The sequence below is a fragment of the Motacilla alba genome, chromosome 2, assembly GCF_015832195.1.
Source record: "Motacilla alba alba isolate MOTALB_02 chromosome 2, Motacilla_alba_V1.0_pri, whole genome shotgun sequence".
Classification (NCBI taxonomy): Eukaryota; Metazoa; Chordata; class Aves; order Passeriformes; family Motacillidae; genus Motacilla; species Motacilla alba.
This window is the reverse complement of record NC_052017.1, coordinates 20,267,544-20,287,416: the sequence shown is the minus strand read 5'-3', so window position 1 is coordinate 20,287,416 and position 19,873 is coordinate 20,267,544. Positions and strand designations below refer to the sequence as shown.

The following is a 19,873-nucleotide window of genomic DNA, read 5'->3' as shown; positions in this document are numbered from 1 at the left end:
CATTTTCCCTGGTCAGTGCCCAGTTTGAACATGGAAAGAGCCCTAGTGTTGTTTTGCTATGGGTACCTGAGAGTTCAAGGTCACCCTCATGGGACGGGGTGGGGTAGTGGAAGGGTATTTATGGGAAGGGGAATAGTAAAAGCAGCTGTATAATTGGAAAATTGCATCAAAGAGAAATGGTGAACGTCTCCACAGTTTTAGCATAAAGTCTTCTTTTTGGTGGAGCCTAAATCTACTTCTGTCAGTGTTTGTGAAAAAGTCTGCTGGCTTTAGCTAACCTGCCTGTAAAATCCTTTGCATGAGGCAAAGCTGACTGTGGCAAAGGGGCTGCAATCTAGATATGTTTCTAGAAAGTGGATTTATCCTAACCAGGTCCTCCTTGAGATTCATGCTAGTATTACCTTACAATCTTTAAGAAAGCATCATACCTGGAGCTGAGGTACAAGTAGCCAGAGGATGGCACCCTCCATTATTTATTGAGCAGATATCAACCTGGGTACATGTTTGTCCATCTCCCTCATAACCTGTTCAGAGGTAAATCTCAGTTAGTCTGTAACAAACCATTTTCTTTGGGAATTGACAGTAAAACAATCAACTGGTGAGCAAAACACTAATTCATGGTGTAAAATCATAGTCTTTTGCAGTTAAAAAGAAAGAATTGAGATAGCTGCTGAAGTAAAACCTGGCGTATTTATTGTGGCTCCCTCATTTCAGGGATGTATGTAAATAAATCCTTCCATAGTTGCAGAAAGAAAAGATATATTAGTGTATGTCAAGTATAGGTAAAGTCAGTGAGGCCATAGAAGCCCATGTCTCTCAGCCACCATGTGTTGCCCTCCCTACACATCTGCACCCAGTCAGCCTTAACCACATCCAGACCTTTTCCTCCTGCACACCAGAGCAGCCCTTGGATCTCAAACACAATACCCAGATCCTCTCAGGACGTTCAGGAGGACCAAAGCACTGCAGCACAGCTCTTTATGGCCAGAGCTGACATCATCAAAACTTGTCTGAGGCCACATTTCCAGCATGGTGATATCCCTTCAGCACTCAGTAATTGGGAGTCTTCCCTACCTGCAGTCTACTGCCATTTAAATAGCAATCAAAAAGTCAATTAGAAAGACTTTTTCCTGCTATATTTCTAGTATTCATCCCATACGTTTCAGAAAGCATTTAAAATCATAAAGCCTAAATTATAAACACCTACGTTGCAACTTCCTCTGCTTGAGCTGTACTGCAGTGGAAATACTGCCTCCTCAGACAGCATTCAGAGCGTGACAATTATTAAGGCTTTTTTTACTGCAGACAATACAGTCTGTGGTTTATGGCACACAGGATACTCCTTCAATTAATACAGACAATGAAATTACCACCAAAATTATGCAATCCTTGTTTCCCATTAATGATCTTATAAAGGAAGTGCTTCACCAAATCAACGCTATAACACTGAAAACAGCTACCTAGTACAAGAGAAACCCATTTCAGAGGATCCTCTTTGGAGGCATACTCTATACAATGTTCATTAATAGCTGAAGCAATTTGAATATACTCAGACTCTGCATTCTGTATTACAGTATTGTGTAGAAAACCAATTTTCAGCTTCTAAAATGTACAGCAAAACAGGCTTGTATGTGTTGAATCTTCATCTTTTAAGCCCTTGCATAGTATTATCAGCAAGAAACCCATTTTACCTGGTGGACAGAGCCCACAGCGGAATGATCCAGCTGTGTTGATGCATTGGACCATCGGCGCAGTTGAGCAGCCTCCATTGTTACTTGCACATTCATCAATGTCTTGGCAACTGTAGCCATTTCCTTGCCAGCCTAAAAAGCAGCACAGAAAAGACATCAGGAAGAAAATGCCTGGCCTTTTTGGTTTTTTCTTTGACCAAATCTTTTCCTAGAGTACAACTGAATTGCACTTCCTTAGCACAAGGGTAGACCTGTCTCTCTCATAATTGATTAAAATTAATACCAGTCTGAAAATTAGGTTTCAAATACAACAGGCTGGAGATGTGAGTACAAGAATGTTTTATTTTAACTGTATTCTGGATATTTCAGATTCAAACACACTTTTACCTAAAGAGGATGCAGTTCTGGTCAGGTAGGTGCATGTATGTACATTTTGCAGCAAAGCTTTATTGCAACTTCAGTTAAATATTTTAAAACTTCTCCTCTTTTAAACTTCTCCTATAGACACCACCTGCCCAGCTCAGGAAGAGTATTGTCTGAGGGAGCAATCAGATTTTTATATTTCCTTAGGGCAGGAAACACACAGACATGAAAGTACTGCAGACATATTATGTGAAGGTGACAGGACATGATGGACATGAAAGTACATGAAACCTATTTAGATGCTCAGTTTAGGATGAGATAAATCATGTATTAGACTCCACTGCCTGTGTTACCTATATAAAACACAACCTGCATTTATTCCCTGGAACACAGACCAAAGCATTTAATGGAGTTACGCTCATCTGCATCCTGTGTCTGTGCTCATGATACACAGACAGCAGTACCTCTGCCACCCCAGCCAACCCAAGAGCATGGAAGGATGAGATACCTGTGGGGCAGGGACCACATCTGTAGGAGCCTGGAGTGTTGTAGCACTGCACAGGTGGAGCCTGTGAACACGGAGGATTAGGGAGGCTGCATTCATCTATATCAGTGTTGCAGGCAGGGCTGCCAGGAGGGGACATCCAGCCAGCATCACAGATACAGTGGTACTTGGGCTGCCAGAGAAAACATCACATTGCATATTTAAGGCATTTGCAATAGTCAAGAAAAAGGCAATAGGAGTTAATAGGAGTTAATCTCATAAAACGACTTTGAAACTATAGCAAGAAAGCTTTCAGAGCATTACATGGCTTGTACGTTTTGTTTTGTAAGTTGGTTCAGTAGTTTTCTCAGTCTATTTCTTCCTCTGAATTTAATTTTTCAGATTATGGAAGCAACTCAGGCTCATTCATTATGTTCATAAAAGAAATCTGTAATTTACCCCAAAGCTCCCAGAGAGAATAAGATCAATTATGAGCTGTACATAACCATAATTAAAAGTCATCAACTTGCTTTTAAACCAGGGCAAAGAGATCATTTTAAGCAACCTGAAATAATCTTGGCTATTTTCTTTTAATCAAATTATTCGGTAGTCTATGCAATGTGCAGCACTGACATTAAAATGCAAATACATGTTTTCTTTTAGGAAAACTGTTTTCTCTCTAGTAGTCTTTACTAATGGCCAGATTTCAGCATTTATCTAGCTTTGGTCCAATTAAAGCTAATGGGAGCTTTATTGTTGATTGTCACAGGAACAGACAGTGTTAAGCCAACACTGAATGCTTTTGAAAAGCTTTCTCAACAAAAAGTGGGCAGAAAATAAGTGATGAGTTTTGAAACTTCTAAAAATTAAGCAAAGAAATTATTTTATAGCAAAGCACAGAAAACATGTGCTGTGACTGGAATGCTGCATGGGCATACAGGAGTATTAAGGAGCACAAGCTTGGCTGGGTGGTTTTGGAGGGCTGCTCTCAGTGGAAAGAGCCAAAGCTGGCATGGTCCATCTGTCCCTTTGGAGTGAACACCCTGTACCCAGATTCTTGCCCAAATGGAATGACCTGGCTTGCTCCAGAAGAGCACTCAAGTGTGTGCTAGCATCCATCCAGTGCAGATGCTTGGAAAGATGCCTGGAGTCAGACCCCACATCCAGCTGACACTAAGGAGCACCAAGGATGAGCAGCAGCCACACAGTCACCACGCAGTCCTGGCAGCTTCCAGGCCTCTGGCACTAATGTGCCACTACTGTGCCACTTTTCCCAGGAAAAATAAGATTCATGATGTTTGTCCTTCTCAGTCATTTAAGCAGTAAAATATTCTAGCAACTTAGAACTCCCAAATTAATGAACAGTAAGAACATTGTATTTCAAATAAGACTACAACTTATTAACAATTATTCCCAACTCCCTATGGATGTAGTAGTAGATCTAATACTGTAACAAGTACCTCTAACAAGACATAAGACATTTCTGATTCTTTCTGCCACCCTTGGTACAACAGAGAGACTGTTATGTTGTACAGTGGCCTTTCTTGTTTTCAGCAGCAATTCATGATATGCAGTTTTTTCAAACTGAGCAGAATTTGCTGCTTATTCATGCTGTGCTTTATACATTGTTTATACATTGTTCCTTACCCTGTTGGGCTGATCCCTTTCTTCATCTACACAGAGGCCATTCCCACAGAGCCTCTCAGATCCTTCCTGGCAGTCATCAAACTTCGAGGCACAGTGACGCCCATAGGTTTCTGGAGTACAGGAGCAGCTAATAGTGAAAGTGGAAAGAAAATCAAAATTTTGTCTTTCTACCACTGTTAAAGATTGTTCTTTTCCATTCTCCACTTTATGGGGTGTTCCTTACAAAATGCATATATTTACCTATTATGACAATCCTGCTAATAATCATGCAGAGAGGCAAATCTCCTGTTCAGCAGAGACTCAACAATCATTTGAGACTTGTGTATATTCATGACTGTCTGGCCCTATGGAAGAAGCTACAGCCTTTTGTTACATTCATAAGCACAAATCCAGAAAGGAAGTCTAACAGAAGACTTGAATAGAACATGAGCATGGAAACCCCACTTCAGTCAAAGAGCACCTCACCTTCCTGTTTCAGTTATGACCATCATATGATGCCATGTGCAGAAATGCCAATGTCTGGCCTGTTCAGAGAGTGGGGTACTGTCACCCCCACACCACAACAATGGGCGGCTGCTGCCTCAGCAGCATCTCAGCATTTAGGGATGTGTAGTGGGCAAGAGGTGGCATTTGGAATTGATGGGGTGGGAAGAGCAAAGCAGTGGGTTGAAAGAAGGCATTCTACTGGGAGAATCTGGTTTGAAAGCTGTCACATGCAGCTTTATTGTCACATTGTTATTTATAGGGCAGAGCTCAGTTACAGCATTATATATATGTGGTGGAACTAAAACTGGGAACTTCTAAGCCATCGGATAATGTTTCCCTTTTCTCTGGCTCTTTATTTCCACATAGACAAAATGTGAGGCTCTGAAATACAACTGAAAGAGATATAAATGTACAGAAAACCTCCTATCCGATCACTAGCTTCTCAATAAAATGACAGTGAGACTCTTATTTGGATTCAAGTTATGTGCTGCAATGTCTGGAGCTTGCAGAGACATATGGCAGGTACACACCCTTCTTGGATTGCTTTTAAGCTGCCAAATGAAGAGTGCTCTGTAAAAGCATTTCTCTGCAGAATTGGAATCAGGGTATTCTAGTGCAGCTGACCTGGACCTTGAAGCATTTATATAAAATAAGCTGCTGCTGTCCCTTCCACTATGTCACATGCTCAGCTGAAATTGCAGTTTGATAAGCCAATTGCAGGTAAGTGAAGAGTGCACCCAGGACAAGCAACCCACATGAACTTAGGCTTCAAAACCCCACAACAGCTTAATGCTTAACTGCAGTCTGCAGTGCAAGACAGCGTGCTCCTTATTGTAAGAGACAGCAAGCAGAACAGCACCTTCCCATCAGTGCTTCAGCTCAGCATGGGCAAGCACAGAGGCAACAGGTCAGGGAACCAGATGACTTTTATATGTCTAAAGTACATTCAGAGCTTCATGTTCAACTTCAATGGACTCAACAAGGCAATCTGACCGTCTCCAAAGGAGGAGAACAATGGCACTGTCTCCTGTCTACTCTGGCAAAGATTAATCTGCTACCCATCTGAAGTTTCTCAGGGAAGAGCTTTCAGAAGTAGGTCACACTGCAAGACACTTCAGCCAAATTGTGATGCACTGCTGCTTGGCACTGCCGTGGTTCCATCACATGACACATGGATTGTTGTGATGAGGCCCCTGTTATTTTGGTTGTGACACAGAAGTCTGATAGACTTGAGGACTTTCTCTGCCTTTCATCCAACTGATAGAGTGTCCCCTTAAGATTTTGATTGAGGAAGGTGTTTCTGGATACCTGCTCTTTTCCTGCGTATTTCAGCTTTCCTGAGTTACAGGAAGACCATGCAGATAAAGAATATGAACAAGGGGTGAAGACTGCATTATGCTCCATTTAATGGTACCTAATCCAGTACTTCCAGTCACCTAGTATTATTTCTGCATGCTATGGAAAGTCAGGTATTACCCTTTTCTTTCCCTGCAGTCCACAATGGTGTACATAACTACGCCAGAGCATTAGTGGAGTGACCTGGGCTGTTGAGCCCCAGAAATCTTAGCAGCAATGTCCTCACAGTTGCAGAAAAGAGATGTCATGCTCTGCCTGAAGATGGATTTAGCATCTGTGGAGCACTCAGAAGTAAGCCAGTAAGGAAGACTAAAGATAGTACAATGGACTTGGGAAGGGACTATGTAATAATCCTGAGTGTGTGATGCAAAAGCAGTAATATTAAGGTTTCAATGATTTAAGAAGAGGTCTTAGTTCATTCCATGAAGTATTGATTCAGTAAGTACCAAGGAGGGCAAGCAGCACACCAGGGAAGAACCTGGGGAAGCGTGACTGTATTAACACAATGACAATGCTTGCGAGAACAGCAGACCTTAAACCTTAATTTAGTCACACACCTGGTACCTCTCTGAGCACAGTAAGAAACAAATAAAGGCAGATTGCTTTGTTGTTTCCTTGACAAATATCTGTTGCAGACAAGCTAGAAACATCCTTGAAAATAAAATTAAAGCTTACAGGAAGCATCACACAGCAGTTACACCTCAGCAGACTCTGTTAATGCTGAAGCATGAGGAGCACTGCAGGAGAAATTCCTTTGAGGTTCTTCCAAGAACTGACAAAGCACTATAAGCCAGTGTTACATCAAGCAAATATTTGTGGGGGCTAAGATTTCTATGCTGAAGCAGGAGACAAAATACTTTGCAGAAAGCTGTGGCACGCTCTCCAGCGTGTGCGTGCCCATTGCACAGGGGTAGCTTTGTATTATTTGTGAGAGTTATTTATTTAGCAGATTATTTGACATTTTGGAGAATGAGACACAAAATGTTCAGGCTGGCTTGCCCTGTAAGCAAGAGCATGTTTCCTAAGGAGCTGGGCACAGCCAGAGAAGAATATGCTCCAGAGGCCTCATGTGTGTGGGGCCCAGCACACAGGCAGCCCAGGCACCCCCTTGCTTGCAGACAGCACTTCTCCCTTTCTGCCTGGCAGCACTGTGCATTCCTTGCTCTGCTGCTGTCTCAGCAGTGCCTTTGTTTTTGGAGGGGATGAAGGCATTTCACAGAACTGTTTCTGATTTCACAGAATATTCTGAGTCGGAAGGAACCCACAAGGATCATCAAGTCCAAGCCTTAGTGAATGGGCTGCATGGGGATTGCACCCCTTATCTTGATGTTATTAGCACCCTGCTCTGTCCAAATGAGTGTGCTAGGAACACCAGTGATCAAGGGTGATCACCTCCTTCATCTCCCTTTGATCTCAAGGGCAGGTGATAGCAGAAGGATGGTCATGTGGCTGTGCTCTGTGGGCATGTTGGTCAGTGCTGGTTACAGCCCAGCATGAGCCTCTCACTGCTCCAGCTACACCCCATGGTGCAGGAAATTTCCATTAAAGCAGCTGCACCTGCGACAGGGGGCTGGGTCACTGGAGCCAGTCCTCAATTTGTAGCCTTTCCCCCAGCACGGCTGTGTGATGGATCTGGTTCCTGCTGCTCCTCTTGTGCCAAAGCAGGAAATGGCTTTGGAGGCCTTTCTGTGTCTGCAGTGGGCTCAGTGTACAGTGCAGTAAGGGTTTTATTTGTTCCCAGACTGCAAGGGGTTATAGTGCACAGATATTAAACAGACTTAATTCTAGAACTTGTGCTGCAGGCATGATATGGGGTACAAAAATAGCAGAGTATTCTACATGGGATATTTGTGTTGTGAGAAGTTACCTGTAGCTGCCTGGCGTGTTCACACAAGTGGCTCCATTCTGGCAGCCTAATGCTGTTCCAGCAAAAATCTGGCATTCATTAACATCCACTGAGCACAGGGGGCCCTAAGATGAAATGGAAAACCAGTTTATTTTCCAAACAACCAAGAAATGAAGCAAACCATGGACCCAATGTTTAATATAGTTTTCAAAGATATACAAACCATGGGCTGTTATCAACACAGATTCTCTTATGAAACACAATAACAAAGCTTTATTTTTCAGATGTGTTTCTGTGACCCTTGCTATCAGTCAGATGGGGATAAAATATCTCAGATGTAGAAAGCATATGAACAGCACATTTTTGTCAACACCTCACTTTCCAACTAGAAAAAAACTCAGAAAATTTTCTTATAAACTCTTCCTATCAGGAAAGCCCATAAATTTTGACCCAAATCTTGCTGGGATAACTTTTGAGTTTAAATCCTTTGAGAAGAAGATATAACATTTCCATCTCTGGTGCACATAATAGCACCATTAAAGCATTTGCTAGTAAAGTCTCTGGAATTTAAAAATTCAGAATGGCACTGATTATTTACACTCTCAGTTTTTCTTACTTGTTTAAGACTGAATACCTATCCATCCCTTCCCCCAGCCTCTCTCTATCCTTGTGTAAGGTCAACAGCAAGGCATGCAGTTCAGTTCAGTGCTCAGCAAAAACCAGAGTAATTCTCTGCTGTGGGAACTGCCAAGAATCTCTGACTTCATGGGCCACTGCCTGCATGTAACAGTGCAGGGCTTGCCCAATGCTTTGGGCTTCTTTTTTTTACACATATATATTGATAGTGTTGAGAAGCAAACGAGTGGTACTGCTGCTCTGCTGTTCAGTGCACCTCACTCTACCCCGAGCAGCCCGAAATGCTGAGCTGCAAGGCAATCACACTGAGCTAGAAGCAGACTTAAGCTGAAATACACACTCTGTAGTCAAGGAGGCTAAGGACTCACCTGCCAGTTGCTGGGACAGAGGCAAAAGAAACCATCCAGTGAGTTTACACAGGTCCCTGAGTTCTTACAGGGGTTACTACTGCAGGCTCTCCTCTGGATATCCTGAAATGCCAGAAAAGAAAATGAGGTTTCTGCTTAGCTGGTGTTCCATTAGCACTTATTTTGAAGACAAACCTTCTTTTTTCTCTTCCCCCAAATTCTTTCTTGAACTGCCCTCCATTTTTTTTAAAAGGTTGATTTGTAAAAGTTTTGAGCTATTTCATTTATCCCTCTACAAAATAATGATGCTGTGATTGCTCATACACAGAATGGCCAAGCACTAGGATGAGAATAGACCTGTAAAAATTAAATATTAGTAGAGACAGTTCTTCAGCAGCAGACTGGGAGTCTAGATGGAAGGTTATCTTGTCTTTTTTATTTCATCTGACAATTGTTTTTACTGGTACCTGCAGGTGTAGCTTGTCACAAGCTCACTGGACAAGCAGGCGACAGCTGAAACTTAGTTAATTCCAGTACAATAAAAATGCAGTTTGAGTTTCTGGTCTTTATCTTGAAAGACTAGTGAAGGAAAAGTTTACTTCTCCTTGGTATCAACTGGTTGTTCTTGTATGTACAAGTGTTTTTCCGTTAAGAAATGAAGTCTCCTACACAGTTCATATTTTGTAAGAAGGCATATCACCTCCTCCACAAATATTGGTGCTTTTTTTTACTTTCTGTTACCAAAAAAAGTTTTCCTGAGGAATGCATGAGAGGAAAGAAATCATTTAGCTATTTAATCATTGAAACCTCACTTTATTTACTTGGGGCTGAGATTTTCTTTTCTGATCTCTAGTTTGCTTCCCATTTACTTACCTGCTGTAAGCTTTGAAGTTTGTTATCAAGACTCAGGATCTGCAAAAGAAACGTGAATTACATTGTGCTTAGTATGAGAGTAAGCACAGAGGTACTTGCTGGATGCTGGTAAACTCACAAAATACTTTCCTCTGAGAAAAGAAAATAGCTGGTATGTGAAACCAGGTGACAGTCAGATCCAAATGAGGCCCCATTCACTGAGATTTTGGTAGGTTTGGCTGTGCAGAAAATGACAGCTTAAATATGTCCCAGCTTGTATCCACAAGGCAAGACTCTGTCTTGCAAAGATGTATTCAGGTGCTGAAAACCAAGAATGTGAATATTCCTGTGGGCCTGCTTGAGTCCTCACATGTGTGACGAGGACAGAGGTCAGGGACAGAGCACTGAAAGCCAGGAAAAGGTCTCCACATCTCAGTGGGTTGTAAACACAAACAGCAAGCTGACACTGAATCAGAGAATGTGATGGATGCATTTCCCTAAAGGAAGGTCTCTTACACTATAAAAGTATTTTCCTATAAGGAACTTGTGGAAACACTGTAACAAAAGACACTTAAATCAGGCAATCATTTTAAAAAAGAATTCATGGAAAAAAAGAATTCAGAAGCAGGGAAGTGACAAAACTATTGTGCTGGTCTTATCTTTCCACTGCAAACCCCTATAGCCCATTTTATCTATGGAATGGCATGTCTGTGTAACAACTATGAAAACATATATGGTCCATTCCCAGAATGTATTCACAAGTATTAGAGGACATAGTCAATACAGCTGCTGACAATGAACAAAGAAGAATCACAGTAACTGAAAACATTTCCATTGTCTACGGAGTTACTGAATAAGTATCTATCTCAAAATTAAACACAGACTCCAGGCTGATATTAAACAGGGACTCTACTCCAGTTCCCTAAACTGGGTGCAGAAATACTAAAATGAATCAAATTGTTTAATATTAGTGTGAGGAATGGAAACGTGGGAATGCTGGAGGAGGATAACATGAAAGCATGGCTCACCTTGGAGGACAGCAGAGTAATCTGCTGTGATACATTCTGCAAAGCACCACTGGCTTTTTTAAGTTCTTGAATCTCTGTGCTACTCTCTCTAACCTAAAGGTAAACAACAGAGATAATGTGAAACAAACTTTGACTTTTTAAAAGCTTAGGAAAGTTTAGTCCTTGCATAACTTTACTATTATAAAGTCCACTTAAATACAGAGAGCTCTACTACATACACAATTTAATCTTTTAATTATCTTTTGTGATGACATGATTACTTTACAAGTCTGCAATGGCTTACTTTCATATTAGACTGCTGATATAGATAATATAAAATAAAATGCAGAACACATCAAACACTTGTGAAAAACAATTTAACTATTAATATGTAGTATGTATGAAAATGAAAATATATTAAGAGAAAATAACTATATCACCTGACTAAAAAGTTCCGTAAGGTCTTCTTCATTAATTTTTACTTTCCCCAGTGGTCCAGTTCTAAATTCAATATTTTTGCTGGAGCCAGCATAGAACACTAAATTACCCTGCTCAGAGGATAAACGAGGCCTGTTGTGTATTGGAAAAAAAAAAAATTAGTCACACATATCTGCCAATGAATAAGTAAAATGGAGCTGTAGTAAAGCCATTCTGCCCCCATTACCAGCACTTACAGGCCACCATCCCAAAAAATGCATTTGCAAGCAATGGTACTTACTGCTCGTCATAAGTGGCTCTTTTCTGCCTCTTTTTTTCATGGTGGTTTTGGTCACAGCTCAATCCAGTAAGCAATAACAGCACAAGCACGAGCCGAGGAGCAGGAGGAGCCCAAGGCATTGCTCTCCTCCAGCTGTCCTGCGCTTGAAGTGAAACCTCCAGTGCTGGACTGGGCTCTTGTGAGCCCAGGTGCCCTTTGCTCTCACACAGCTCCTGGTTCACAAGGTGCCCATTCTGCTGCCTTGTCTTGCAAGGGTGAACTTTATCTTGGATACCTTAATTAAAGATTGACAACATGCAAATCCCCTAGACATTAAATGCATGTTTCTCCTTTTGTCTTTTGGGTTCAGGAGCTTTGAGAGATCATTAAATGGAATCTGCCTGTATTTTATCACTATGTCTTTGCCCTTTGTACAGCTGAGCACCCCTGTGTCCCTGAGCACCTTGTAACCTGCAGAAAGTGCTCTCCCACGTGCTGCATCACAAGAGCGAAGGAAAGATTATTTGGCAGCACTAAAGGACCTAAATTGTTACCAAAAAATTCCCCCACCCCAAATGTAAAACCCACAGTGGCTGGCAAGGAATATTTGTATTGAAAGAGAAGCTTCCAGTCAGTAATTTACTGGGCAGATGACACAAACAAGTAAGCAGTACTGAACAGCATGCCATGGATTACAACAGCAAAGTACAATTTTAACCGAATACGGTTGCTCTGACTCAAGGGTGACTCAGTCCCCAAATGCTGAAGCTCAGGCTGTTGCTGCTGAAAGCCATGAGAGATTCCATGTCCCATGTCCCCTTTGGTTTTGCCAGAGTCTCCATATTTCCTTTGCACAAGACTTTGCTGTGCTTTGTTCTTCCTCCTTAGAGGAGCTCTCTGCGTGTTTTCTTTCCTCATGCTAGGAGCTTCCTGATGTCCAGGTCCACCACCATTCTTTTTGATTTTCCTTTTTGCTTAGTAGACATCTTATTCAGGTTGCTCACATTTCAAAACTTTACTGAGAAAGAGTAGCAACAGTTGTAGCTGCTCTTGCTTGTAGGTAACACCAGCATTCTTTAAGCACCAGACCTTCTTGGAAGCCATGGAGTTCCTGCGTTTCCTAACCCTACCCAGTCTTAGTTTCTGCTCCAGTTTGTACTTGTCACCTACAGATGTCCCGTAGATATGTGTAACCTTCCCTGGAGCTGGGGGATTGAATGAACTCTACAGCTTTCACAAATGGAAGCATTATGAGCTCAAAACAACCTGGGAAGAAATTGAATGTGGTGACAAAGAATACAAATGTCATCTCAAAAGGAGACAGATGCACACTGAGGACATGAATGTGAAGTCAGGACAGGTAATGTTTGTGGCGCTGCCACAGATCATGTGATCTTCCCTGTGAGTACCATAGTGTCTTAGGTGGTATGAGATGAATCCCACCATTTTCCCCAAAACTAGATTTGTATTATATTTTATCATCTGTGTTTTCATAAACTTACCTTGGAATTCAGAGCAGCACCAGCCTGCGACCACGTTCCTTGTGCTCCCACTGGCTGTGAAGCAGGCGACCCAACAGTCACTGCTGCTGCTGAGGGATCTGGAAGGGCCGCGGTGAAGCTCCTCCTGAGCCCACGGGAGACAGACTATCCCATGTACCTACTGGTGAGGAAGGAGAAAGACAGCTCTGTGTATGTTCACCTGCTCTGCAGCAGGGAGTCTGTCAGCTGTTCCTGCCAGAACAGAGAAACATTAGGAAAATTTTCCATGTGACGTCCTTTACCAACACGAGGGACAATATTTTCATAAAAATACAGAATTGTGTTGTAGGAACATGAGCTATATTTTTTTATATCAACTGAGAATATGTCTCTCTACCTTTTTTTATATTTAATAATATGCTTTTTGCTCTGAATCCTTAGTTCAGGAATAGGACAGCATAGACAAATTATCAATATTTCTGTCTAGTCGACCAGACACCTTCTGCCTCTGGGTATCCTGGCACTGTCCATTAAACTAGTGCTCATTAACATTCTTCCTGTCGATTTTGACGTCTGTCTGGTGGGGATTTTTTTCTCTTTTTGTTTTGATTTTCTCTTTGTTTTAACAGTTTACTGAGTTTGTGTAACTGTCAGTTGGATGTCAACTTGAAAAACTCTGGGCCAACTACACCCGCGCTCCGTAGCAGGCTGGCTGAATGTCTGTGTACTCCAGGAACCTAATTTCACAAAGTCCATTGTATGCTGACAGTTTCCATCCTGGCCTTTGGTTGTGGCCCACAAAATCCTTCCTTTCCTCTCTACATTTCTTTTGCACACTGAGTATGCAGTGCCTTTCTCTGCTGCCTGTCAGCCTTCGATTCAGGCTTCCCTTTCCAACTAATTAACTCAAATAAACCAATAATCAGTGAACAATAAACCATTAAGGATGAAGACAAGGCTGGAAATGCAAGAAACAAGAAGAAATTCACCTTCTCTTCCTGCAGGCTTTATAGCTTAGAAAATGGTTGGCCTGAGGACCAGCTGATTTTGACTCTGCACTGATTATAGGATGGAAAGAGAGGGTTGGACACCCACCTATTTGCATGACACGCTATTTTCCATTTCATTAGACCTTCCAGATTTTAGTTAATTTAGTCTTTATTCCTAGTGAATGCACCTCAGCTGGCCAGATTGAGAAATCTATAAACCTTCTTGAGGATAGAAGTAGGTCCACACCTTCTAATTACTGTAATATATTGAATTGAGACATCATTTTTGGAGGAACATAATGGAAAACATACAAATTTCTGGCACAAGAATAGGGCTGTTTTTTCTAACAAGAAGAGCTGGAATGAACCTCTCCTCCTGGGACAGGTCATTCATTACCTCCCTAAGATGAAGGCTCAGAAAATGGCTCTAAAGAGCATAGGTTGTGTGCAGATTTGGCAAGAGTAATGGAGTGCTTGCCTCCAATTCTGGTTGAAGTTCATCCTGTGCTAGCAAGAACTACAATTTACCACCATCTTGTGTAGCTGTGTGAAATGAAATGGTGGTATTCTTCTATTTCTCCAGAAGTATGTGCCTGCAATGCAAAGATGCTGGTGTAGAAGACAAGAGTTGATCCAAATCATGGCCAAAAATTCAATACGCAGTAATTACTCCTAGCAAGTAGCTCAAATGCATGGACATGACGAGAGTTTTTGACAATGTTACCTGTTTAAATGGAGGAAGAGCAGCCACTGGTGTGAATTCAAACCTGGTTAATTTTTTAATGGAAGACTAAAAAATAATCCTTTTTTTTTCTCCTACGGATGAAAAAAAAAGTTAGAGATCTCTGCTATTCAATGTTATCACTTAAATATTTGCAAATAATTCAAAATCCAGTCCATTGCTGGTTAAATACCAAGTAGAGCACATTTACAGAAGTTTTCCCTCAGCTGTGCTCATATTTTCCAGTACTTCTATCTTCAGTTCCCTGGATCTTCTTTGATCTTTCCTCCTTCTAATAATACTCTAGAGTTCAAAAGTGAGACACAACATATGAAGTCATACTGTTACCTCCATATAACTGTGCAAATTCATAGTGTAAACCCAGCTCCATATTGAACTCAGCATTTCCCATGTGTCCCTACAGCTCTGAGACAACCAAGCACAAAGTTGGTAGCAGGCCCTGTACAATGGATCAGCAACGATGGGGTTTACATCAAACATAGGTGACTCTGAAAAATAACATTCCCTTTGTTGTTCCCTACCCACAAGCAGCTTTTGCCAGTCTTTCCCTCTCTTCATGGGTGTCTTGAGAGTTTTAGGGCCACAGCACCTTCCCCAGGGGCTGCAGCTGCTGCAAGCCTCCATTTCTCACACCCCTCCTTAAGGATTTCTTTTTCTTTTCAGCATTCTGCCCTCTGCCACCTGTTTAAGATTCTGCTTCCTCAACACAGTTGATGAAGTTCATAAGTTACCTGGTAATGAAGTCAAACTACCTGGCCAGGAAATTGAGTTTTTCAGTTTTTAATAGCAAACGACAAAGATAAGAGTCTTGATTTAGTTAACTACTTAAGCTGAAATTGATCTACTGTCCAAATTCTCCCTGGATTCCTTTATCACAAGCAAGATTTAACACATTAGTTTTTTACTTCCCTTATGAGACTTTTCTTTTAGTTCTTCTGTCTTTCTGGTTTTTCTTCCTACACCTTGTTGTTTCTATAAACCACCTTGATGCTTCCTATTCTCCATTTCATTCTTTTTTGCAATTAGGTTATTGAAAAGCTTCCAGTCAGTTATATTGGCTTTATTCTTTTCTATTGATTATTCCAGTCCTTTTAACACATTCCAATTGCTTTAATGTTAAACACTGGAGTTATTTTTAGGGACTTCCATTAGCATATCCACCCTTCTTCACTAACAACCCTAAAGCCATGAATGGACCTGGCTGCACAACCTCCCTCAGATTCGTTCTGTTCTTTACTGCTGGCTTTCACCAAGAAGCTCAGTCTGAGCTCTGTCTGTAAAGTGTTTGCTGTGCCTTGAGGCTGTGGTCACAAGTACTGGCATTCTGTCACCATATAAAATAAGCAATAAGAGTCATCATCCTGGGCTAGAAAAGATCTCTCCAGGTCAGTGGATCATCCAGGTCACTCTCCAACAGTGGCCAAGGGCAGACAGGAAATGAAGGGTACACCAAGGGGTGAGCATATACAGTACCTCCCCTAGGTACTCTCTTGGCCTCCAGTTATCTGCTGCTCAGGAACTTGTTCAGTCAGAAATCTACTTACTCAGTGCTCCAGAGGATTTTTCTTACATGAACTCGTCCAATCTTCTCCTTTTCCACAAGCTTCATCTTATAACACATGTGCAAAGAATGAGTAATGCCATATGTTAACTGTGGTCAATACACAGTAAAAATGCCTATAAAAATACTAATTCTGAGAAAAATCCCATTTAAAATGTATTATTTATAAACAGAATGAGATTAATTTATTTTTAAAAATATATATGGGAAAACATTTGAACTAATCAAGACTATTTATTGGTATCTACCTAAGAGAAAATATATCAGTACCATCAACATTCTTTGCTTCCAAGCGCCAGGTGGCAATTTAAAAATATTTTTATTAGAACAGCCCAGTGCCTGGACAAAAGCACAAGACAAACATGCAGTTACTGAAGCTGGGATTTCAGGATGTATTCCTGCATCTAAAATCAGAGACATTCCTCCCTGGAGGAGATTTCAGGAACTTTTTTGCTAATCCTAGTGAAGGGCATCCAACCAAAGTGGCCATCTGACATCCAACAACTCTCTCACTAAAAGTGTTGTGTTCCAGTTGATTTAAACCCTTCCAATTCTGCTTCTAGTTTCACCAGAGCTCTTACCTGAGAAGGTTCCTCTTTCAGCTTCCTCCCACTGTCAACAGGACCAGGTGGAAGAAAGTCAAAGAGAACAATCCAGTAGTCTTACTTTCACAGATGGCTGCCTGGCCCTCTTGGGCCCCTATTTATTTTCTTTAATGGCTATATAAATTCCCCAAACCTTAAAATCTACTAAAGTAACACAAATCTTGTCCTGCTGTTCACAGTAACATTTAAATTGACATACTATCACTACTCAGTATTTCATAAACTTCCCCTAATGAGGCTGTAACACTACAATACTCATATTTGCACAGGTAAAGAGAAAATAGCTACTGGAATTAATTTTGGGCTCTATGTCTACTTTTTCATGGTTTCACATTATTTTTCCTTGGGTACTTCTTTGATCAGTTCAATTTTATACAATATTTATGTAAGACTGCTCAGAAATGCTAGTGCTCTGAAACAATTATTATTTAATCTCCTCTAAATCCTTACTATATATGTCATATTCTTTAAATAACTTGCAGAAAAAATACAACACTTAAGTGGTTGTAAACACATAGGAGACAAAATATATTAAACTGCTAAGGAAAATAAATACAATTCAGTATTTATACAAGCATTCAAGTGTTAAACTTTAGTATGAACAGCAAGAAGAGGAGCCAAAGGAGGAGCTGAGAATTGAATATTTCATCCTTGAGAAGCAACAAATATTTTATAAATTTTCCACTGATTTTAGAAATGTGTGACAACTGCTAAAACAAATTGTATAGTCATTGAAGTATTGGGTCTGTTCAGGTTTCTATTGAAATGCCTCTGTCAAAACCAAAATGGGTTTTCCCTTGTTTAAATTTAAGAAATAGCTATCACAAATCAATATTTTCCCAGACTGTATACAGAGATTCTTGAAAATCCTTATAATTCTCCTGTCAGTCAAAAGTGAGATAAAAAAGGCTCTGGGCAGGAGCCTTACACTTACTGCATGGAAGGATGCACCTCCACTTCAAGCACCAAAACCTACTCAAACTCACTGCGTTAAATAAATGGTATTTTAGTAATTTTGCCGCTAGACAGGTTTCTTCATGAGTACAGGGAAACTCCAGACTGAGACACAAACTAGCTGGTATAGGGAAGATTTTTGTAAGTCAATCTGCAAGCTTCAAAAATGACTACATAAATATAACACCACCAAGTATGACAGCCTTTTTCTCAGTGGCAATTCTCAAATTTAAGGGAACACATTACCTCACTCAGATAATGAAATGTAATTAAGACATGCAAATGAATGAGGTACAAAATAAAAAATCAGATTCTGGGAATCTCCCTCCCTTTCCAAAGCTGTTTTCCAGATTTTACTTCACCTTTCAGCTGTTTTTGTAATCACATTTCATTGCTGTGAAAATGCTTAAGCTGAAGTTGCAAAGTACAGCAAAGATGTACACTGCAAAGTACTTAGGATTAGGAGACTGCTTGGAAAAGGAAGCAACAGGATCATCAAGTGAGGTCAAGCAGGTACAACCCAACAGAACGCAGTAAACCAGGCTATTAATAACAAACCAAGGGGATAAGCAGCAGTCACTCAATTTAGCTGCACTAGTATTACAGGGTTAGCAGGGCTAAAATACACAAATATGTATTTACAATTCTGAATAATTTCAATTTTTTTTCCTTCAGAAATAGCTCAAATTAGCAAATAGATTCAGTCTTCACAATCACATTGAATTAAAATTCACTATCCACATGTAACAGGCTCTGTATTACTGTATCAGTTTTAGGTGAAGCTAGGTACATTTCAACTTACACTTACAACACTGCTAACTTACAAGTGGCATATAAAGCATTAATTTATGTTCTACACATAATGGAATTGAAGATTAATTGTTAATAGTAATATTTTTCCAAATATTACTACAGTGAAGCAGAATGAATAGACTATTTAAATGAATTAGCAGAAGGAAATTCCAATTTATTTATCAAATAGATATCCTTTGTTTTCATACCAATGTTTGAAACATACTAGACAGCAATAAATCTTCATACTACCACATTCCTCCTAAGAACAAGACCATACAGATACTAGTTATTGATCTGGCTGATAAATCTACACAATAACCATTGTGGGTATAGGTAACCATGGTTCACTGGCAAAACCACACCTGCTCTTTGCAGTTTAGTAGCCAGAACAGCAGTACTTTTTTGCCATTTCGGTAGTACAAGTGACCAGGTGAGGACAGAGGCCAACCTCACCTTCTCTAGGGCTTTGTCCAGAGCACTTTCAGGAGAAACCATTTCCGTTTCTCTTTTACAGCTGGAACAGCCCAAGTGGTCAATATCCTCCTGGAGAATCAGACAGGCTGAAGTAGGTCAACCCAAGCTTTTCCTGGTTTAACAGTCCACAAGCATCATGCAAATCAAGACTGAAGAAGAAATGTAGGACCCAGCACAAAATAAAGCTGTGTGAGTTTATCTACATAAAATTATTTTGAAATTATTTTCAGGACTACAGCAGATGAAAATAGCTACAGTATCTCTCTGTGGTCTTCACTTTCTCCTGCACTACCAAACCCAGATGGAACATACCAAGACTGTTCCTGTGTACTCCCATAGCTGTGGGGAAGAGGGGGAAGAAAACTCATTCATTTTCAGGACTGGCAACTTTAGCTCACTGCTTAGGTGCACAGGAACTATGATCAACTACAAAATCCTTCTGTCTTCTGGCACAATCTCCCCAAGGATGCTTGCTAAGTATCATCTCGCCTCTTCCTTATTCAAGCTGTTTTTAATCTAGATAGCAATGGGAAAATCCTAAGGAAAGATAACAACTAGAACACATGCTTCTTTAGAAGGCTTTCAGTTTTCCCATAATTTTCTCTATAATTTCAGAGGTACTGAACTCAAAGGACTTGATTACAAACCCACTGAGTCCAGCTCTATGAGGCACAGTGCAGCAGTGGCACTCGGGATGGCCACATGCAGTGGCTTCACCTCAACATAGACTCCTAAGCCCAGTACTACCAGCAAGATTTGGGAAGAAATTTTCAGAAGAAGCCCATATAGTTCTTCTCCAGTTCTTATGTCACAGGAACCTAAACACGGAACTTAATTTTTTTTTAATGTCTTTTACATGC

At 40.7% G+C, this 19,873-nt stretch overlaps 1 protein-coding gene across 1 annotated transcript in view; it reads right to left on the bottom strand.

Annotated features, from left to right (window-relative positions):
- CUBN (cubilin) overlaps nucleotides 1-11,676 on the bottom strand; it is a 142,694-nt gene extending 131,018 nt beyond the window's left edge. Inside the window, exons 1-10 of the mRNA XM_038127092.1 lie at nucleotides 11,434-11,676; nucleotides 11,156-11,285; nucleotides 10,737-10,829; nucleotides 9,730-9,768; nucleotides 8,878-8,979; nucleotides 7,895-7,998; nucleotides 4,186-4,312; nucleotides 2,563-2,731; nucleotides 1,692-1,823; nucleotides 429-524 (exon numbers count right to left, since the gene is read on the bottom strand). Of these exons, the coding sequence (XP_037983020.1) occupies nucleotides 429-524; nucleotides 1,692-1,823; nucleotides 2,563-2,731; nucleotides 4,186-4,312; nucleotides 7,895-7,998; nucleotides 8,878-8,979; nucleotides 9,730-9,768; nucleotides 10,737-10,829; nucleotides 11,156-11,285; nucleotides 11,434-11,552 (1,111 nt within the window). The 5' untranslated portion in view covers nucleotides 11,553-11,676. The remainder of the gene's footprint in view (nucleotides 1-428; nucleotides 525-1,691; nucleotides 1,824-2,562; nucleotides 2,732-4,185; nucleotides 4,313-7,894; nucleotides 7,999-8,877; nucleotides 8,980-9,729; nucleotides 9,769-10,736; nucleotides 10,830-11,155; nucleotides 11,286-11,433) is intronic.
- Nucleotides 11,677-19,873: the final 8,197 nt, after the last annotated feature.